This window comes from Sitophilus oryzae, unplaced genomic scaffold, assembly GCF_002938485.1.
Source record: "Sitophilus oryzae breed Bouriz unplaced genomic scaffold, Soryzae_2.0 scaffold_1274_pilon_pilon, whole genome shotgun sequence".
NCBI lineage: Eukaryota > Metazoa > Arthropoda > Insecta > Coleoptera > Curculionidae > Sitophilus > Sitophilus oryzae.
This window is the reverse complement of record NW_022145920.1, coordinates 1297735-1314451: the sequence shown is the minus strand read 5'-3', so window position 1 is coordinate 1314451 and position 16717 is coordinate 1297735. Positions and strand designations below refer to the sequence as shown.

Here is a 16717-nt window from a genome sequence, read left to right as displayed (position 1 = left end):
TTTTGTGCCAAATTTGGTTAAAATCGGTTCAGCGGTTTTTGAGTTATCGTGTTACAGACATACATACAGACAGACAGACAGACAGACAGACAGACAGACAGACAGACACCATGAAAATATTTTGTATTTAGGTCATTTATGACCCAAATAACTCATTTTGAGTGAAATTAAAAAAACTTTTTTTGCACATCCTAATAGCCTACCATACCTATTGGTATGGTAGGCTAAAAATTGAAATAAAAATGGAACTTCTACACCCTGTATCTCCGAAACTAAGCATTTTAGGACATATATGATACGAACTTTCTTACTTAATTTTATAACAGTTCTGAGCTCCCTCTATATTACCTAGTCGTTATTAAATATAGACATCACTAAATATACTACAGGGTCATTAGACGATATTACAAGAAATGGCACATGACGGAATTACAATATGGTGGCAATTTCTTCAGCCGTTGTTAATGAGTAGCTTCCACATGATCTTTCAGGAATGGACCTACCTGTATACAAATTAAAACGTCGAAGTCATTAAATTTAAATATTAGAGATAGTATCAGAAAAAGAAACATATTTTATATGAGGTCATAAACTGCACAAAAGATAGTTAATTTACTCCCAATCCATCATTATTGATGCATCTCATCGATATTAAAGGGAAATTTTACGATAATACACGAAGACAATTACTCGATGTGACCAGAATGAAACTATTAAGCTGGGAACAATTATGGATATCAATGGACGAAACGAACTTTGAAACGCATTTTACTAGAGGTTCAGAAAACCGCTAAAACCGACCGACGATAATTTTGTTTGGTCAATATCGGAGTTGCCAGCACACATTTTACACGATTTCTATTCAAAACAACAATAAAATATGCGTATTTTATTCGGAAACTAAATTTATAGTTCTAGAGAATTTATTTTCATATAATAATGTACTTAATGATTTATCACTTCACAGTGGATATAACAGTTCCTAAAACGTATTTATAATAAATAAATAAATTTATGGAACATTTATGAAAGTTTTACAGCAAATGTTAAATTTATATACTTTAACACTAAAATTGTTGAAACCAAAAGAGCCATTTTTCATATTTATATACGAAACATAATATGTAAAAATAACAAAAAAAATACAAAAAACTAATTAGGGTTAACTTTTTTTTATCATCATCATCATCATTTTCAGCTTATTCAACCATTTACCATTATGGTGTAGCCTCCCTCACATACTCTCTTTGTAGTTAGGCCCATTGTTATCTTTTCTTGGCTATGCGGGCCCAGTAATCCCTGCTAATAATTTCCTAATATGGTCCCATATCAGGACTGGTCTTCCTCTAGGTCTGTTAATTACTCGTGGGTACCATGCTGTAATTGTTGAGGTTTATGTGTTGTCCGTCCTTCTGGCCAAGTTGGCTCTGTGGGTGACATCTATTACCTGGGTCTTTTGTCGTTTCCACTACATTTTACGGTTTCTCTTGGTTATTCCCAGCATATTTCGTTCTATTGAGCGTTGTGCGATCCTTATGATCTCCGTTTTAAGAGTGTAGGTTTCGCATGCATAGGTCATGGCTAGTAGTACATATTAGTCCTATGTTTTCTTCTTTAGATATAGTGGCATTCTAGACTTGAATATGATTGAGTTTTTTTTTCATAAGTACTCCATGCCAACTTAATTATTCTATTGATACTTCTGGTAGTAGTAGAGAACCCGAGCTGTGTATTAGTTGTCCTAAATATATATATTCTTCTACTATTTCCATTGTTGTGTTATTTATTAGAATGTCTTTTCTTTCCAATAGTTTGTTGTATGAGTACATTACTTTAGTTTTTTCTAAATTCATTTTGAGACCCACTTTATAGCTGGATGTATTTAGTTCATTAATTTATGCTTGTAGCTCTTCAAGACTACTGGCAACTCGAACTATGTTATCTGCGAATTGGTGCAGTCCAGTTGATGGAAGAATTCTTCTAATGTTGCCTGTGAATAGCTTTGGTGATATCGCGTCTCCTTGTCGTACTCCTTTGCCAGTTGGAAACTCTGGGGTTGTTTTATATATCATTATCTCTTTCTTTGGCTTCTCTTTATATATTGGTGAGTTTTTTTTATAAGGCCTGTACAATACCTTGTTTTGCTAGAGCTTCTATTATCGCCTTAGGATATATCGAGTCGAAAGCCTTCTCAAAGTCTCTAAAGGCTATGGCTAGTGGAAGTTCGTATTATTTTTTTCGGCTGATATTTTATGCCGTATATATGCGATTAATCGTGCTAAAGCAGCATCTAAAGCCTGCTTGTCCTCGTGTAGGTGCAGCGTCTAGCGTGTTTTGTATTCTGTTGTTTACTATTTTGTTGAATATATCTTGTATGTTACTGGTAGTAGGCTTATTGGTCTATAGTTTCTGATGTCTTCTTTGCTGCCTCTCTTATAAATTAGAGTTATTTTGGCGCTATTCCAGTCTTGCGGTATATGTTTTCTCCTTAGACAGCTGGTGTTAGCTAAAAAATTTGCTAGAATTTTTCAAGTTCCCCTACCAGCGCTGCTACCTGCTTTTCCATTTTTCATATCTTGAAGCGCCTTTTCTACTTCTCCCACAAGAACTTCTGGGGCGTCGTCTTGTGGTAGGGGCAGTATTTTTTCCTTCATGTATGTTTTCTCTGGGGATTTATATAGTTCGATGTAGAACCTTGTTACCAGACTTATTATTTTGTTTGTCTGTTTTGGTCATTCCCGTCGTTGTGTGTTAATACGATTAGATGCTTCTTTCCAATCATGATGGATTTTTAGCTTTTTCTGTTTTCGATTGCAGTTTTTACAAGTTTTGTTATTGTGGTTTTAGATGCCTTCCGCAATCCTCTTTCTTATTGTCTCACATATTTCTGTGTATTCTATTCCATGTATGTGACTCCCGGTTTTCATTTCTCTTCTTTACTTGAGAAGTGCTTTCGTCTCATCAGTCAGCTTATTATCTTTGTTACGCCGCTGTGGGCCCCCGATCTCTTTTGCACAGTACAATGTCGATGTGCTATTGTGTGTTTATTTCTTCTTCAGACAACCTCCTGGTCAAGCAGCTGTTTATATTCACTGGCTATTTCTTTTAGTGTGTTGGTGTTTACTCTAGTTGTTATTTGTATCCTGATCAATTTTAGTCTTTAAAGTCGAGTGTTAAGGATTATTCTGGTTCTGACGAGTCTGAGGTCACTACCTGTTGGAAACTTGTTAAGAACGCTTACATCTTTTACTGTGTTTACCTTGTTAGTTAAAATGAAGTAAATTTACTCCTACAACCATTCCTCTACCTGCTTACCATGTCCATTTTCTATTTGTGTTCTTCTTAAAGTTTGTTGGGTGATATGCGTATTGTACATACAAGTCTCTCTCCTCTCCCATTTCGTTTTCGAATTTCCCAGTTTTCCAGTTGTTGTTGTTCATCTTTTCGTTTTCCCACCTCTACATTGAAGTTTCCTATTAGATATTTAAAATGACTATTGTTGCTGACCAATGCTTGGTTGATTTCGTTATAGAATTCTTTTTTCTAAATTAGTTAGTTTTAGAAATTGATAATATATTTTTCCTAAATTAACACATTTAGTAATAAAACTGTATACTATTCGAGATATTGAGAAATATTGAACAGAAACATTTCATTGTTTTAGTAACCCCAAAACAACTTTAATTCAACAGAAAGTCTTCCATTAAAAAGCAGGAATGTGTTCGTCATCATTGCTCTGTACTAAGGAGTATTGATAATATATAAAACGGAGGACAGACTTGGGAACGTTACCATTCGTTCGCATTCGTTGGGGGTATGGCATATTTAAACAAATCTTTTTTTTTCGCTACCATTTCTACCGTTCGCACTCTTTCTACATCCTGCATTTTTACCGATACGTCCACACTGCAATGTTTTCAATCATTCGCGGATCGCATTTTTCTTTAATGTAATAAGATGTGGTACACTTGCTGCGAATGCACGTCCACACCTGAGAAATATTTTGAATGGTAACGTTCGCCAGATCTGTCCTCGACTTAAAACTTTGGAAAATTGGACACTGCTGGTGTTTCTATTGACGAAACAAAAAATATTTTCAATACACAGATGACACTGTTCTGACTCTGAGTAAAACTGGAAACTGCAATTAGAAAATTTCAAAATGAAAGTTCAAAATATGTTGAGATACTAACTATGAAAAATCAAAAAAATGATAATTGTTGACAGAAAAAGAACATCGAACAGATCTAAGAGCTGCTAACTAGTGTCAGGTAGTGTATCGTTCAGCTATTTGGAGATATTTTCTTTAATAATAACAAATTGTGGAGGGTCTTTTTGCAGATGAAATTCCAGGGTTTTCAATTTTTACAGCTTATTATGAACTTCTTGTTTAAAGCTTATTATGAACTTCCTTCAGAAGGGCAGTTCTATACCCGTAAAATGTTCATCTTGATTTCCCAGAAGCATCTTTTGAGGCATATCCTGTTTTTCTTGGCGTTTAAGTTTCCTGAGGCTCAAAAATATTTCTGTTTATCCTGATGTTATTAATAAATTCGACTAATAAATTTTCTCTTGCTTCTGACGCATAGTTCCACTAGGTTCTGAGAACAGTAATATACTTTTGTATACTGAGAATTTTTTTTTCTACAGCTGAGAAAATATCGAAAGAAAAAAAAATAACCAAACATCAGAAAAATATTTGATTTAAAATGAACAAAAATATTAAAAAATATTTATAACTGGTTATAAAGATTTAAAAACGCGCGCGCTGCTGGTTGTGGATGCCAACGCAAATTCAAATCAAAACTCTATTTTTAAGAAATGTTGATTCGAGAACACAAAAAATAATACTTAAACCTCTATAAATTGAAAACAGATTTCGCAATATTTTTTTATACTAAACAAGAGAACACTTGTGCAGTTTTTGGTTAGAAGTTGCATACTTACGTTTAATATAAATTGTTATACCGTGCTGGCAACTGTTACTTTTGGGTCGGCATTTACATGTGTGGAAGTAAATCGCATAGGGATCTTATTAAGTCAGAGTGAGAGAAATGCGACCGACAGACGCGACGCGCGACGGTGTGCTGTTGCGGCTGTTCCCTATCAAGTAAAGTAAAATCACGATCGCAAACCGCTTATTTTTAAAAGACTTTTTTTAAGAGATAACTAGATAAAATCATTAGACATGTTTCTGAGCATCTGAAATTGAATTATAAGGATATCGTTAGGGTGTCATTTTTTTATAACGAGAAAACGTCAGTAATCGCGATAATTTAAAAACTTTTTAATAATTTAAAAACTTTTTAACACATAACAGGCTATTACTCAAGAACCACTTTAGATATTGATGCCCACTTGCACCGTTTCTATAAACTTTGTTTAAAGGCTAAACAGTGATTAACTATAATAAAATATGTATAGTTAATCACTGTTTAGCCTTTAAAGAAAGTTTATACAAACGGTGCAAGTGGGCATGAAACTTTTTTTTATTTTTAAGATCGGATATTTTACACTATGTTTACATAAGAAAAATTCGATAAGGTTGTTTTTTCCATTCAAAAATTGTAAATAATCCATCCATTTACTTTTAGAGCATAGCAATTTTCAGCAATCGTGTAATTTTTTTATTGATAAAGACACAAAAAACATACTGTCTACAAAGAAAATACAGCAGAAATATTAACAAAGTTCTTGAAAAAACTACAATCTATTATTTCTAATAAATTTCGAGATATCGATTTTTGAATTCCGAGTTCTAATAGCGCGACCACTATCGAACATCCACTCAATTCCACTTATTTTTACCAAAAATGCAAGTGTTTCTAGCTTACACTTAAAAAAATTCAAGCTATAGGGAAAATTACAACGTTAATAATTTACGTTAATAAATAAACAAATTAAGTATCACGAGACGTAATTAAATCGTGAAGCTGAACGCATGACGTACACCTTTCCCTAGAATTTTAAGTACTGACAGAGGTATTGATTGGGTCGACCGGTCAACTGCGACAAATCTGCTATATCCCACGTATTCCACGTCTCTTAGCGATGTGCACAGTTTCGCGGTTTATTTCATACGTTTGGCAACGTGTTTACTGTCCTCTCTTTGTTCAGGACATTATAAACGCATTGTACTCTTCTTACATACGGATATCTCGACCCAAGACTAAAAAAAAACCTTTGCCAGCCCTTAGTATTAGTACTACACACGCAATAGTATATCAAACTACTTTGTACAAAAGTTGCTTTTCGTTATCTAATGTTATTGTATAAAAAAATCTAAAAACAGACTGATTTATTTCATAAAATAGTGACAAATAATGTTTCTGTATTCAGCACGTTTACTATAATAAAATAATGTACTATTTTATTATTTGTCGAAATTCCCGAGAGGTAATATGTGTGTTCTCGATGAATTACAAATACATATTATACTAAATTAACTTAACTGATTCACTATAATTATAGCATATTAGGAAGGTTATGTTGAAAAAGAATAAATATAGATATATTATCCATTATTTAATTAAGTTCTTACTAGAGTTAAATAAAGGAATTTTAATATAAGAAGTTTAAATATAATACCATGGTGATGGATATTTAATGGACTTAATATTGAGGTAATCAAATGCGCAATAAATTTGTAGGTTTACTACCAACCTATCCTTTACTTTATATCATCGAAATTATAGAGACATTTTACGATAATACACAAATTAATTAGGTACCGGGTGGCCAACTAAGAATAAGGACGAATAAATAAATAAATAAATAAATAAATAAATAAATAAATAAATGCCTTTATTGTCAAAAAATTTTTCAATTTGTGGACAAAGGTAAACTAACAAACAAAGTAAAAAAAACAAGGTACACAAACAAACAAACAAAAGATAATACAAAACATTATACAAATAATATTGTCAGTCTTATTGTCAAAAAAAAACATATATAAATGTTTACAATGTCAAAGAACAAAAAAAATTAAAATAATATTCAAAAATATTTAGCCAGTTTATAGCAAAATATCAATGACCTCTAAATAAATTAATTTCGATGTCATTAGTAAATATAGCAATAGCAAACATTAGACCAGTGTTTTCAAGATCAAATTCGATTTTCAATTCAAATATAATTCATTTACGGCGTAGAAAGCCTTGTCTAGTAAATAAGAGTTCAATGCTTTGCGAAATGAAAAAAATGATGTTATGGATTTGATTTCAAATGGCAGGTGATTGTGCATTTTTTTCGAGTTGTATAATATTGAACTTTTAACTAACTCTGAGCGTGGGGTAGGTAGATAAAGATCTAGTGGATAAGAGTGGATAAGTGTGAGATGGCCTTTCTTGAGAAGCTGATACATGTTTACGTATTAGATTCTTTGGTATTAGGCAAACGGATTCAAATATAAATAAGGAAGGAACGAAGAAGATAAGGACGCCAGATGTATCTCAGAAACTAGTTATCGTATAACTTTGGGAAAAAATTCTAATAAGTAAATCAACCAAGAGAAATCACTGGAAATTATTTTCAAGTTTGGAAAAGATCCGCTAGGGGGCGTTTCTCTGATAGCCAATCAGGAAACAGGATTTTTCTCAAAAATATGCAGGTGAACAGGTATTTTAAATATTACTATTGTAATCATCAAGAAATTTGTAATTTTTTTGATATAGAGTATTTGGCTCTATCTCATAAAATTAAGTGGTGGGGGAACGTTAAACTTGCTTTTATTAAAATAAGGATAACTCTGGTTCGGGTTACCTGATTTAAACAAACTAGGGCTCGTTTAAAAAAGCATTTCTTCCTTGATGAGTATTATTCTCCAGTATAAATTTTGTTTCCACACTTTTTTTCGTGGTAGCTAGAGTGCGCTGTTTGACATCATAACAGATATTGTGTTTTTGCATAAAAAATTTAAATAGGAGGCTATATTTCTCTTTGCACAGTTAAATAGAGCACAAAATTTCCAAAATATCAGCGCAAACCGCAACTTTCTATCTTCTCTCTAACCGGACATATTAGGAGAATAAATCATGTTAGGCTGCCGCTTAGGATTATATGGTCTAAAAATTATAATAGTGGGCTAGGAAAAAAAAAGAGGCAAATTGGTTACGTCAAAATATTAAAACATATATTTTAATTTCATTTTAATACCATTTAATTGTTATGATGAGAGAAACATCATATTATTTCAAACTTGAAAATAATTTCCAGCGATTTCTCTTGGTCGATTTACTTATTAGAATTTTTTTCCCAAAGTTATACGATAAGTAGTTTCTGAGATACAGCCGGCGTCCATTCTTAGTTGGCCACGCGGTAGGGGAAGTCCGGGCAAAGTGAATAGCTTAAGATGTTCACTCTTTCATCAGAAAAGGTGTAAGAGATAGAAACAAAACAAATATCTGAAATAATTCTTTATTAATTGCTTTTATATATATTATAGTTATTTAACTTTATAAGTAAAGTATTTAGTAAACATAAACAAAATTAAAAAAAGAGTGATAATATTCACTTTATCCAAAAAAATCCTTTATGGGTTTTTCACAAATCTAAGATTTGTCAGCATTCATGGGACACAGGGCACAGAATAAATTTTAATAACGCCAAAATTATAATGAAAGAAGCGATAGCCTCTAAAAGAAAAATAAAAGAGGCTTTTTTAATTCAATCTAATAAAAATAAATGTATTGCTCATGCATCTGTAGATGTTAGTAATGTATGGCAATCGCTTCTTTGATTTTAAAGAACATAACATAAATAAACATAACATACGTAAAATTTAAAAATAATCATACAGAAAGTTCGGGCTTTTTGGTTTTACCTTATTAAGTAATTGTTATCAGGTAGTAATTGTTAATTTTGAAGTTTAACTTAATATAATGTCATTTTAACAGAACGTCAACGATTTCTTGTAGACGTATCTGTTTTAAAAAGTAAAGTGTTCTCGAATAGTTCAATTTAAGTATTTTAAATAGTTTTTTTTGTGGCGAAAAAACCATAAAGGATTTTTTTGGATAGATGAATCCGCCACATAGGTATAGACATTTTTTAATATTCACTTTGCCCGGACCCCCGGGTAAAGTGGATTCGGGCAAAGTGAATACCATCATCTAATTACAGAAAAATTTAATAAAACAAAATCAATAAACTTAACAAAATCTTAAATTCGCATTTAAATGAAATATTTTAAAAATTAAAAAAATGACAGTTATCACAAATATAATCTCATATGCCTTCGAAAGCGGAACATTCTTCGTGACACCATTTGAAAGACCGACCACACAGCGAATCCAATCTTCAATTGGAAAATCATCTTCTTCAATATATATTTCACCGCAAAAAAAAACATACAATATCTTCAAATTTCCTAATGTTCTTTGGTTGTTTACCTTTTTTAACAGGGTTTTAGCAGTCTTTCTAGGAAATTTGTTTAATTTGCTTTTGCTCTTCTTTGATAGGAGTACTAGTTAAAACTTCTGATTTATGAAATTTGCGTTTACGAGTTGTGAGTGGTTTATAAGGGTTTGGTATTGGTCTTAATGATACTCTGGTGAAAGTTTGAACATCCAGGTTCCGGATTCGGTGGAGAGTCGTCACGGTCGTTATTTCTGCGAAAGTCTCTGGTACCATTGCATCACCTTTTAGAGAATGTACAACACGAATACTTGTCGCATTCGGTTCCAAAGTAGAAGAAACTTTAAGCGACTCAATGTCACTCTAAATATTTTTTTTTCTGGGGTGCTTTCTTGAAGTTGAGGCTTAGATGAGTTGCTCTCTGTGGGTTTGTCTGGACGCGGAATCGTTTCTCCTGAAGGATCAACTGTTAAAATCTTTTCTTGTAAATGTGAGGGCAAAGGGGTTGAAGAGGCTTCTGCAGCGGTATCAGGAATTTCTATTGTTTGTAAGAAATGTATGCTTACTCGGCTAATATTCATATCTGATCTGCCCGCAATCACATCCGCTGGTTCAAAGTCTTCTTCACCAAAAACGTGTTTGTTTACTGGCCAAATGCCAGGCCGTTCAAATCCATGAACTGCATTCATGGCTACTGAACTTTTCAGAAAGGCTGGTGATAACAGTCTGGCCACGTCGTATTGATTTATAATTCGCCCAGGATGAGCCTTTTGGAACACATTAACCTCTCGTTCAAAGTAGGTATTTAGTGGGCCGTAAACGACCACATCCATAGGCTGCATTTTATGAGTAGTATGCGGGGCCAGGGATAAAATTATAGCATTATTCTTACTTGCATATTCCAATGCAGGATAGTATTTGTGGCTCTCATGGTTGTCCAAAAGTAAAAGTACCTTTTTGTCGGCGTTAGGTCGTGTATATTCTACAATGAAATGCAACCAAGCAAGAAATACCTCACCTGAAGTCCAACCATTTGGTGTACAAGTTGTACTCAAACCTTGAGTTCCGGAAGGAGCACCGTCGAGTAGCCTAGACTGCATCTTCTTTCTGGCGAAAACAAGGAAGGGCGGTAAAAATGAACCAGCGGCATTGCAACAACCGATCATTGTCGTTAATTGACCACGCTCCGCACTTGCAATTATGCCTACATGTTTCTTTCCTTTTATTGATAGTACTTTAGGGGGTTTTTTAGTTGTCGTCGAAATACCGGTTTCGTCCATATTATAAAATCTAGATGCGTCAATATTGTATTCATTAATCAAAGATTCAAGATTATCATAGAAACGTCCGACTTCATGTCTGTTGAATCATTTCGCTCTTGCAACCGATGTTGCCTCTGGAGTCCTGAGAGTAATGGCATTGTGACGTGACAAAAATGATTGTAGCCAATCATCTCCGGCTTTTTCATACTTGTCCCAACTTTTTGGATAATTCAAATTATTTTTTTTGGCGTAGGTATATCCTAAATTCTTAAACTCATCTCGAGTTAATCCAAAAAACACGGAATCCATGTCTTTGAGATAGGTCCTTAACTCTATTTCCTGATTTTCGCTGAAAACTGGACGGAATCTGCCGAGTTTTGGAGTAACGTTACCACTTTTGACTTGTCTGTACAAAGTCGCATAAGCCAAACCATATTTCTTAGCTGTGCTTCACCGATTCTCCGGCCTTGCATAAATTTATTGCCGTCCGCATAACTTCTTTATCCCAAGAGCCTTGGTTGGTCTTTTTTTTTATTTATGCACCATCTGCAACAAAATATGAGCGTTGTAATACCGAAACTAAATAATCGTAAAAACCGGGCAAAGTGGATACCATATCCGCTTTGCCCTATTCACTTTGCCCAGCACAACCATTTTTAAGGTTAAGTCAATTCATACGAAAACTATTGATTTCAATTCTCTGTTCAACATATTATAATAAAGCTCTTTGACACGTAATAGAACTGTAATACGCCCAATAGTAATAAACAAATAATACAGAAAATATCAAAATACTTACCTCGAAATATTAGAAATTATTTTTCGAAAACACACTTTGCCGTTCTGCGGACGCCGTGTGGCCTGGTGTCCCACTTAAGTGTTTGCCGCGTATTGAGCAAAGACAGACGAGCGTTGCTATGTCACGTGATTGATGCCAAAGGAATAGTTTGAGAATAGTGGGGGATATTTGCTTTGCCCGGAGTGTTCACTTTACCCGGGCTTCCCCTACATACTTTTATAATTACATCTATAATTATATGGTCTAGAATGCTGTACACATTGAACTCTACCTAGATATATACAAAAGAACATCTACAAAAAATATAGGTATAGCGATTTGACTAGGTCCTTGGTACTCATGAGACTTACAGGTTATACTGAAAAAGATAAAATGAAGATGTAATATCTAATTGGGGTCTGGTTCTAACGTAGTTTCGTAACTAAAAGTTAAATATTGAAATTATGAAATAAGAAAAACAAAATGCCATGAAGCCACTTAGCTAATAGACTTTGTATTTGAGGTTATAAACTGCGGAAACAATGTGTTAGTTTACTACCCATCCATCCCTTGCTTTATCATGTCTATATTAAAGAGAAAATTTACGATAATAAACGAAGACAATTGTTTAGCGAATGAATGACAAAAAGGGATCAATGACGAGCGACACATTGAACATTAAAACGTATAATACTAGGAACGACTCAGAAAATCACTAAAAGCAACCGATGATAATATTATTTAGTCAATATTATATTTGCCAGCACAAATTTTACGAGAGTTCTGTTCATAAATTAAAAAGAAATATTAATATAATTTAAATTATAAATAAATTAAAAGTTTAATAAAAAAGATTAAGTATAAATAAAATATGGCTTTTTATAAACGTAACTAGCGTTATAGTTATAGAGAGTTTATTATGGAACTAGTTTGAATAGAAACTCTTGGAGTTTGGATGGACAAAAATTTAAAAATAAATCCCCAATTTTGACCAACGATAATACCCAGCTAACAATTACATATTCTATAAAAATCGTAAAAACATTTCCAATGTTTGTTCTATATAAGAACATTTTCAAAGCGTTGTAAGAACACTTATCATGGAAATGGGCACCATCTTCTAGAAGTTTTTAGTGCTTAAGCTGTTCTCTAAGAACTGAAATAATCATTTATAGAAATATTGCATAAACGTTCTAATAGGTCCTAAAGAATATTTATAACACATTTACAACGCAACCTCTTAAATGCTCTATTGCAGCGCATATTGTTTTGTTATACAATTTTTTTTCGGTTGCTTTTGATGGCCGGCCGTAGCTCCAGCGTTAGTGTGTCGATCTGCAGAGCGGAAGGTACTGGGTTCGATCCCCAGCCAGTACGGTCGCTTTATTTATTTAAATAAAAATATTTATTTATCTAAATTGAGCGACCAACGAACCGCCACCTCAAGGAAGGCAATGGCAAACCACCTTGAGTATATTTGCCTTGTACAGCCTCTCAAATAGTGCCGTTCGAATTCGGCAATAAACTGTAAGTCCCGTGTACTTGTGAACCACTGATAACACACATCACAAGTACATGCGAGAGGTAGCCGACGCTCTATATAGAGTATGGCACTGTAAGAAGAAGATACAATTCTTTATTGCATTCTATCTAGAGAGCTTTAAAATCTTTTAAATGCAATTATTACATACAAGATGTATTGCAGACCAAATCACAACCGCTGCGCATATCTGAAATAATATGGACATAAATCTGCATAAGAGTTTTCACATCATTGCAAATTATTTAGTCAGGAAAGCAGTAAATGCGGACAAAGCTTTATTGTAAAATATATAGTACCTACATACGATTCATATCAAATAAATTTTAGTTACGTCATCGAGGGCGCGATTTTTAAATTAATTGTTGTCAACTATGGGCATATTCGATTGATATTGTTTTTCGTTTTGACACTTTAGTTTTTTATTATGAGTTTTTAGTTTAAATAAATAGTGCGGTGATACTTTAATGCTTAAAAATGTTTACTAGCAGATCTTGCAGTCGAACATTGTTCTTTTTAGAACCCCTTTTAGTCTCTCTCGCGAAGTGTACAAGATAGTTTAATAGCCGTAAAAAACTCATCCCAACTTTATTAGAATATTTTGAACGGGAAAGCGGTAGTAATGCCCTTTATGTCCCTTAAGTGTTGTTATGAAGGTGAGTTTTGTTGATGTAAATAATAACTGTTTATTTGTTTATAATTATTAATTTATTTTTGTTTCGTAAAAAGTTCCCTAAAGCGGGCAAAGCTGTGTCGGTCAAGCTTAGTCACGTGGCTAAAAGTTTATTTGGTATGAACATTATATATAATTTTTTGAGGCGTTCTAGCTTTACTTTATACGATGCTGGAAATTTAATAAAAAAAATAAAATTGATCAATTTATCATCCAATTTTATATAAAATAGTCAGAAAATAAATATAATCTATACTATTAGCCTCATTTTACCTGTTTAGATTATTATTAAAATTAAAACTGAACAGGCAACACTGGAAAACCATGCATTCAAATGTCTACAACCTAACCAAATCAACCCTTTCGACACTGCGGGGACATATACGTCCCAATAAAGTTTCTATATAGACGAATATCAAAAATACGCTTTAAAATGCATTGGGAAGGGACTATTCAGTGTGGCTTATGTCTTGCTCGCCGAGTTACATACCTTTTAATGTTTGTGTTTACAATGGAACATTGGTAGGCAGTTCTATGTCGACAAGTACACGTGGCTGCTTGCAATTTTGGAGAAAAAACGTGTAAAATAGGTGTGTAAATTAGTGAAAATTACTACGAAATAATGCTCTACCAGCAGTATGAGTAAAAGATAAGTATATAAGTTTTGTACCATAGTTACATGAAAAAAAATGTGTTGCTGGGATGTATTTGTCCGACAGTGCTATAATGAGGGATATAATTATCCCTACAGTGTTGTAATGCTGGATGTATATATCCCTGCAGTATGTACACTATGTAGCTGGGACAAACATGTGCGACATTAGTATACTACGGGATCGTATTTGTCCCAAGATTTCAAAAATGAAAATAAAATATAATAATGGGCTAGATATGTTCCTAGTGCTTCCAACAATTAATTTAAGCAGTAAAATCTGAAAAAAATATTCAATACCTAAAAGTCGTGTCGAAAGGGTTAAGTTGTTGTTATGATGTTATCATTGTCAACATGTTTTATCAATGAAATGTATTATGGTGTCTATACTACTACGTTATAGTATCTACACTAGTATTCTCGAAATGTATTTTTGAAGTAATACTTTTTTACGCGCTTTCTTATGGGAGTAAAACTGAAGGCCGTGATACGGCCGAGACGGGACGCGAGAGAAAAAGTGGTAACGGTGACTTTTTGATCTCGGAGCGTCGTAACTCGGGCCCTATGTGAGCTAGGGGGCTGAAACACGTAATGTGGATGGTGCTCGAAAAGCTCCATCTTTTCATGATATTTTGACGACGTTTCATGGCACTACGAAACCCAAATATCCATGAATCAAATCAAAAAATCCTCCGATTTAAATAAATTTGGTATGTTGATATATTGGACCAAGCCCAACTTTACCGTGTACGACACGTGTCACTGTGACGGTTAGTTTTGACATAGGAAACGTCAAAAGTTGATGTCGTTCGATCGCCACCAAATTTGGTGGGTGGGCTATGTGAGCGACAGTGCATAAGGTTCTACCCTGCAAAGTCTGATACGACGTTTCTTTTACATCTGCATCAAGGTAGGACTAAGGATTTGATATTCAAGAAAAATGTATGGTTCGATTTCGGCATTATTGGGGACGGGCTTCAGGATGACGCCCTCGACGTTTCGAATCGATGCCGATGCCTCTAAATGGACGAAATCAAAAGGATTTTTTATGGGTCGACTGGAACCAAACTCGGCACGTGGATAGAGGTACACGATTGGAGTACCCAGACAAACAAATAGACAGACAGAACTAAGAAGTTTCACTTCAAATATGCGCACATGCGCACATTATGCACACACAATTTTTCCCAATTTAAAACTGGCTTGAATGAGTTAAAAGCCTAATATTTAGTAAAAACAAACAAACAACGCTTTATTTTGCAAAAAGCCAAAACAGCTTCATCGACAAAGCACTCAAAAAACAAACAAAACCCGAAAAAAAAACATACAAACAACAAAAAATACCCAATACAAATCATACAATTCAAAAAAAAACTAAGTCATTAAAATTACAAATACAACATACATGGACAATTGCAGAACAGTAAGCAGTAAATAGATATAATTATGAGTTATAAAATATTAAATACTTGACCTTCGACCAGTGTGTCAGATGATCAAAATTTTAAAATTCAAAATTGTTCATGTTCTCTCCAGTAAGTATGATTTCAGAGCTTTGCGGAATGCAGAAAAGAATGAAAGCGGCTTGATATTCAAAAGCAGATGATTGTACATTTTTTTGGCGTTGTACACTATTGAACCTGTAACTAGTTCTGAGCTCGGGGTTGGCAGATAAAGATCGTGTTCCGCATTCCTAAATGGATAGTTATGAGATGGCCTTTCGGGAATAGCAGATATGTGCTTGCGGATTAAGCAAACGGATTCAAAAATGAATAAAGAAGGAAGAGTCAGTATTTTGAAATTTTTAAAGAAAATCTGGCAGTGTTCTTTTGAAGTCTGAAAATACGATCAGATTTTGTTGCGCAGCAAGTACCCCAGAATGGAAGGGCATAACGAAGATGTGACTCAAAAAGGGCATAATAGGCTAGTCTAGAGGTTGATAAGTTAAGTTCTTTAGAAACTGATCTCAGCGCAAAACAGGCAGCGCTTAGTTTCTTTGATAGAGCTTCGATGTGAAAGTCCCATTTTAACGAGTTGTCTACAACAAGTCCTAAGAATTTCACAGAGTCCAAGACGTCAATAGTGGTGTTATTAAGTACAAAAGTTATTAAGTTTTTGATAAGTTGCTGCATAGGAGATTAGAATCGCACCAATATTTATTGGTGCGTAAGTCACTGGATATAGTATTATATAGTGCCGTAACGCTCCAAGTGAAACTAGTATCGTCCGCAAAGAGGCAGATTTTACTGCTAATGTCTAGATTTGCAATGTCATTGATAAACACCAGAAACAAAATAGGGTCAAGTACTGAACCCTGAAGGATACCACATTCTATAGACTTACAAGAAGACATAGACGTACCAATCCTCACAAGCTGCCTTCTGTTGCCAAGATATGACTTAAGCCATTCAAGCAGCACTCCCCTGAATCCATAGTATTGCAATTTGTTAATTAAGAT

The 16717-nt window shown here is 33.9% G+C and overlaps 1 protein-coding gene across 1 annotated transcript; it reads right to left on the bottom strand.

Annotated features, from left to right (window-relative positions):
- Nucleotides 1-9641: 9641 nt before the first annotated feature.
- On the bottom strand, nucleotides 9642-10634 carry LOC115874302. The gene has a single exon (XM_030889410.1). It carries the CDS (start codon nucleotides 10632-10634, stop codon nucleotides 9642-9644), a length of 993 nt encoding a protein of 330 aa, XP_030745270.1.
- Nucleotides 10635-16717: the final 6083 nt, after the last annotated feature.

What these genes read in the sequence shown, in the direction of transcription:
- LOC115874302 (XM_030889410.1), bottom strand. Translation starts at nt 10,634, where the DNA reads ATGGACGAAACCGGTATTTCGACGACAACTAAAAAACCCCCTAAAGTA.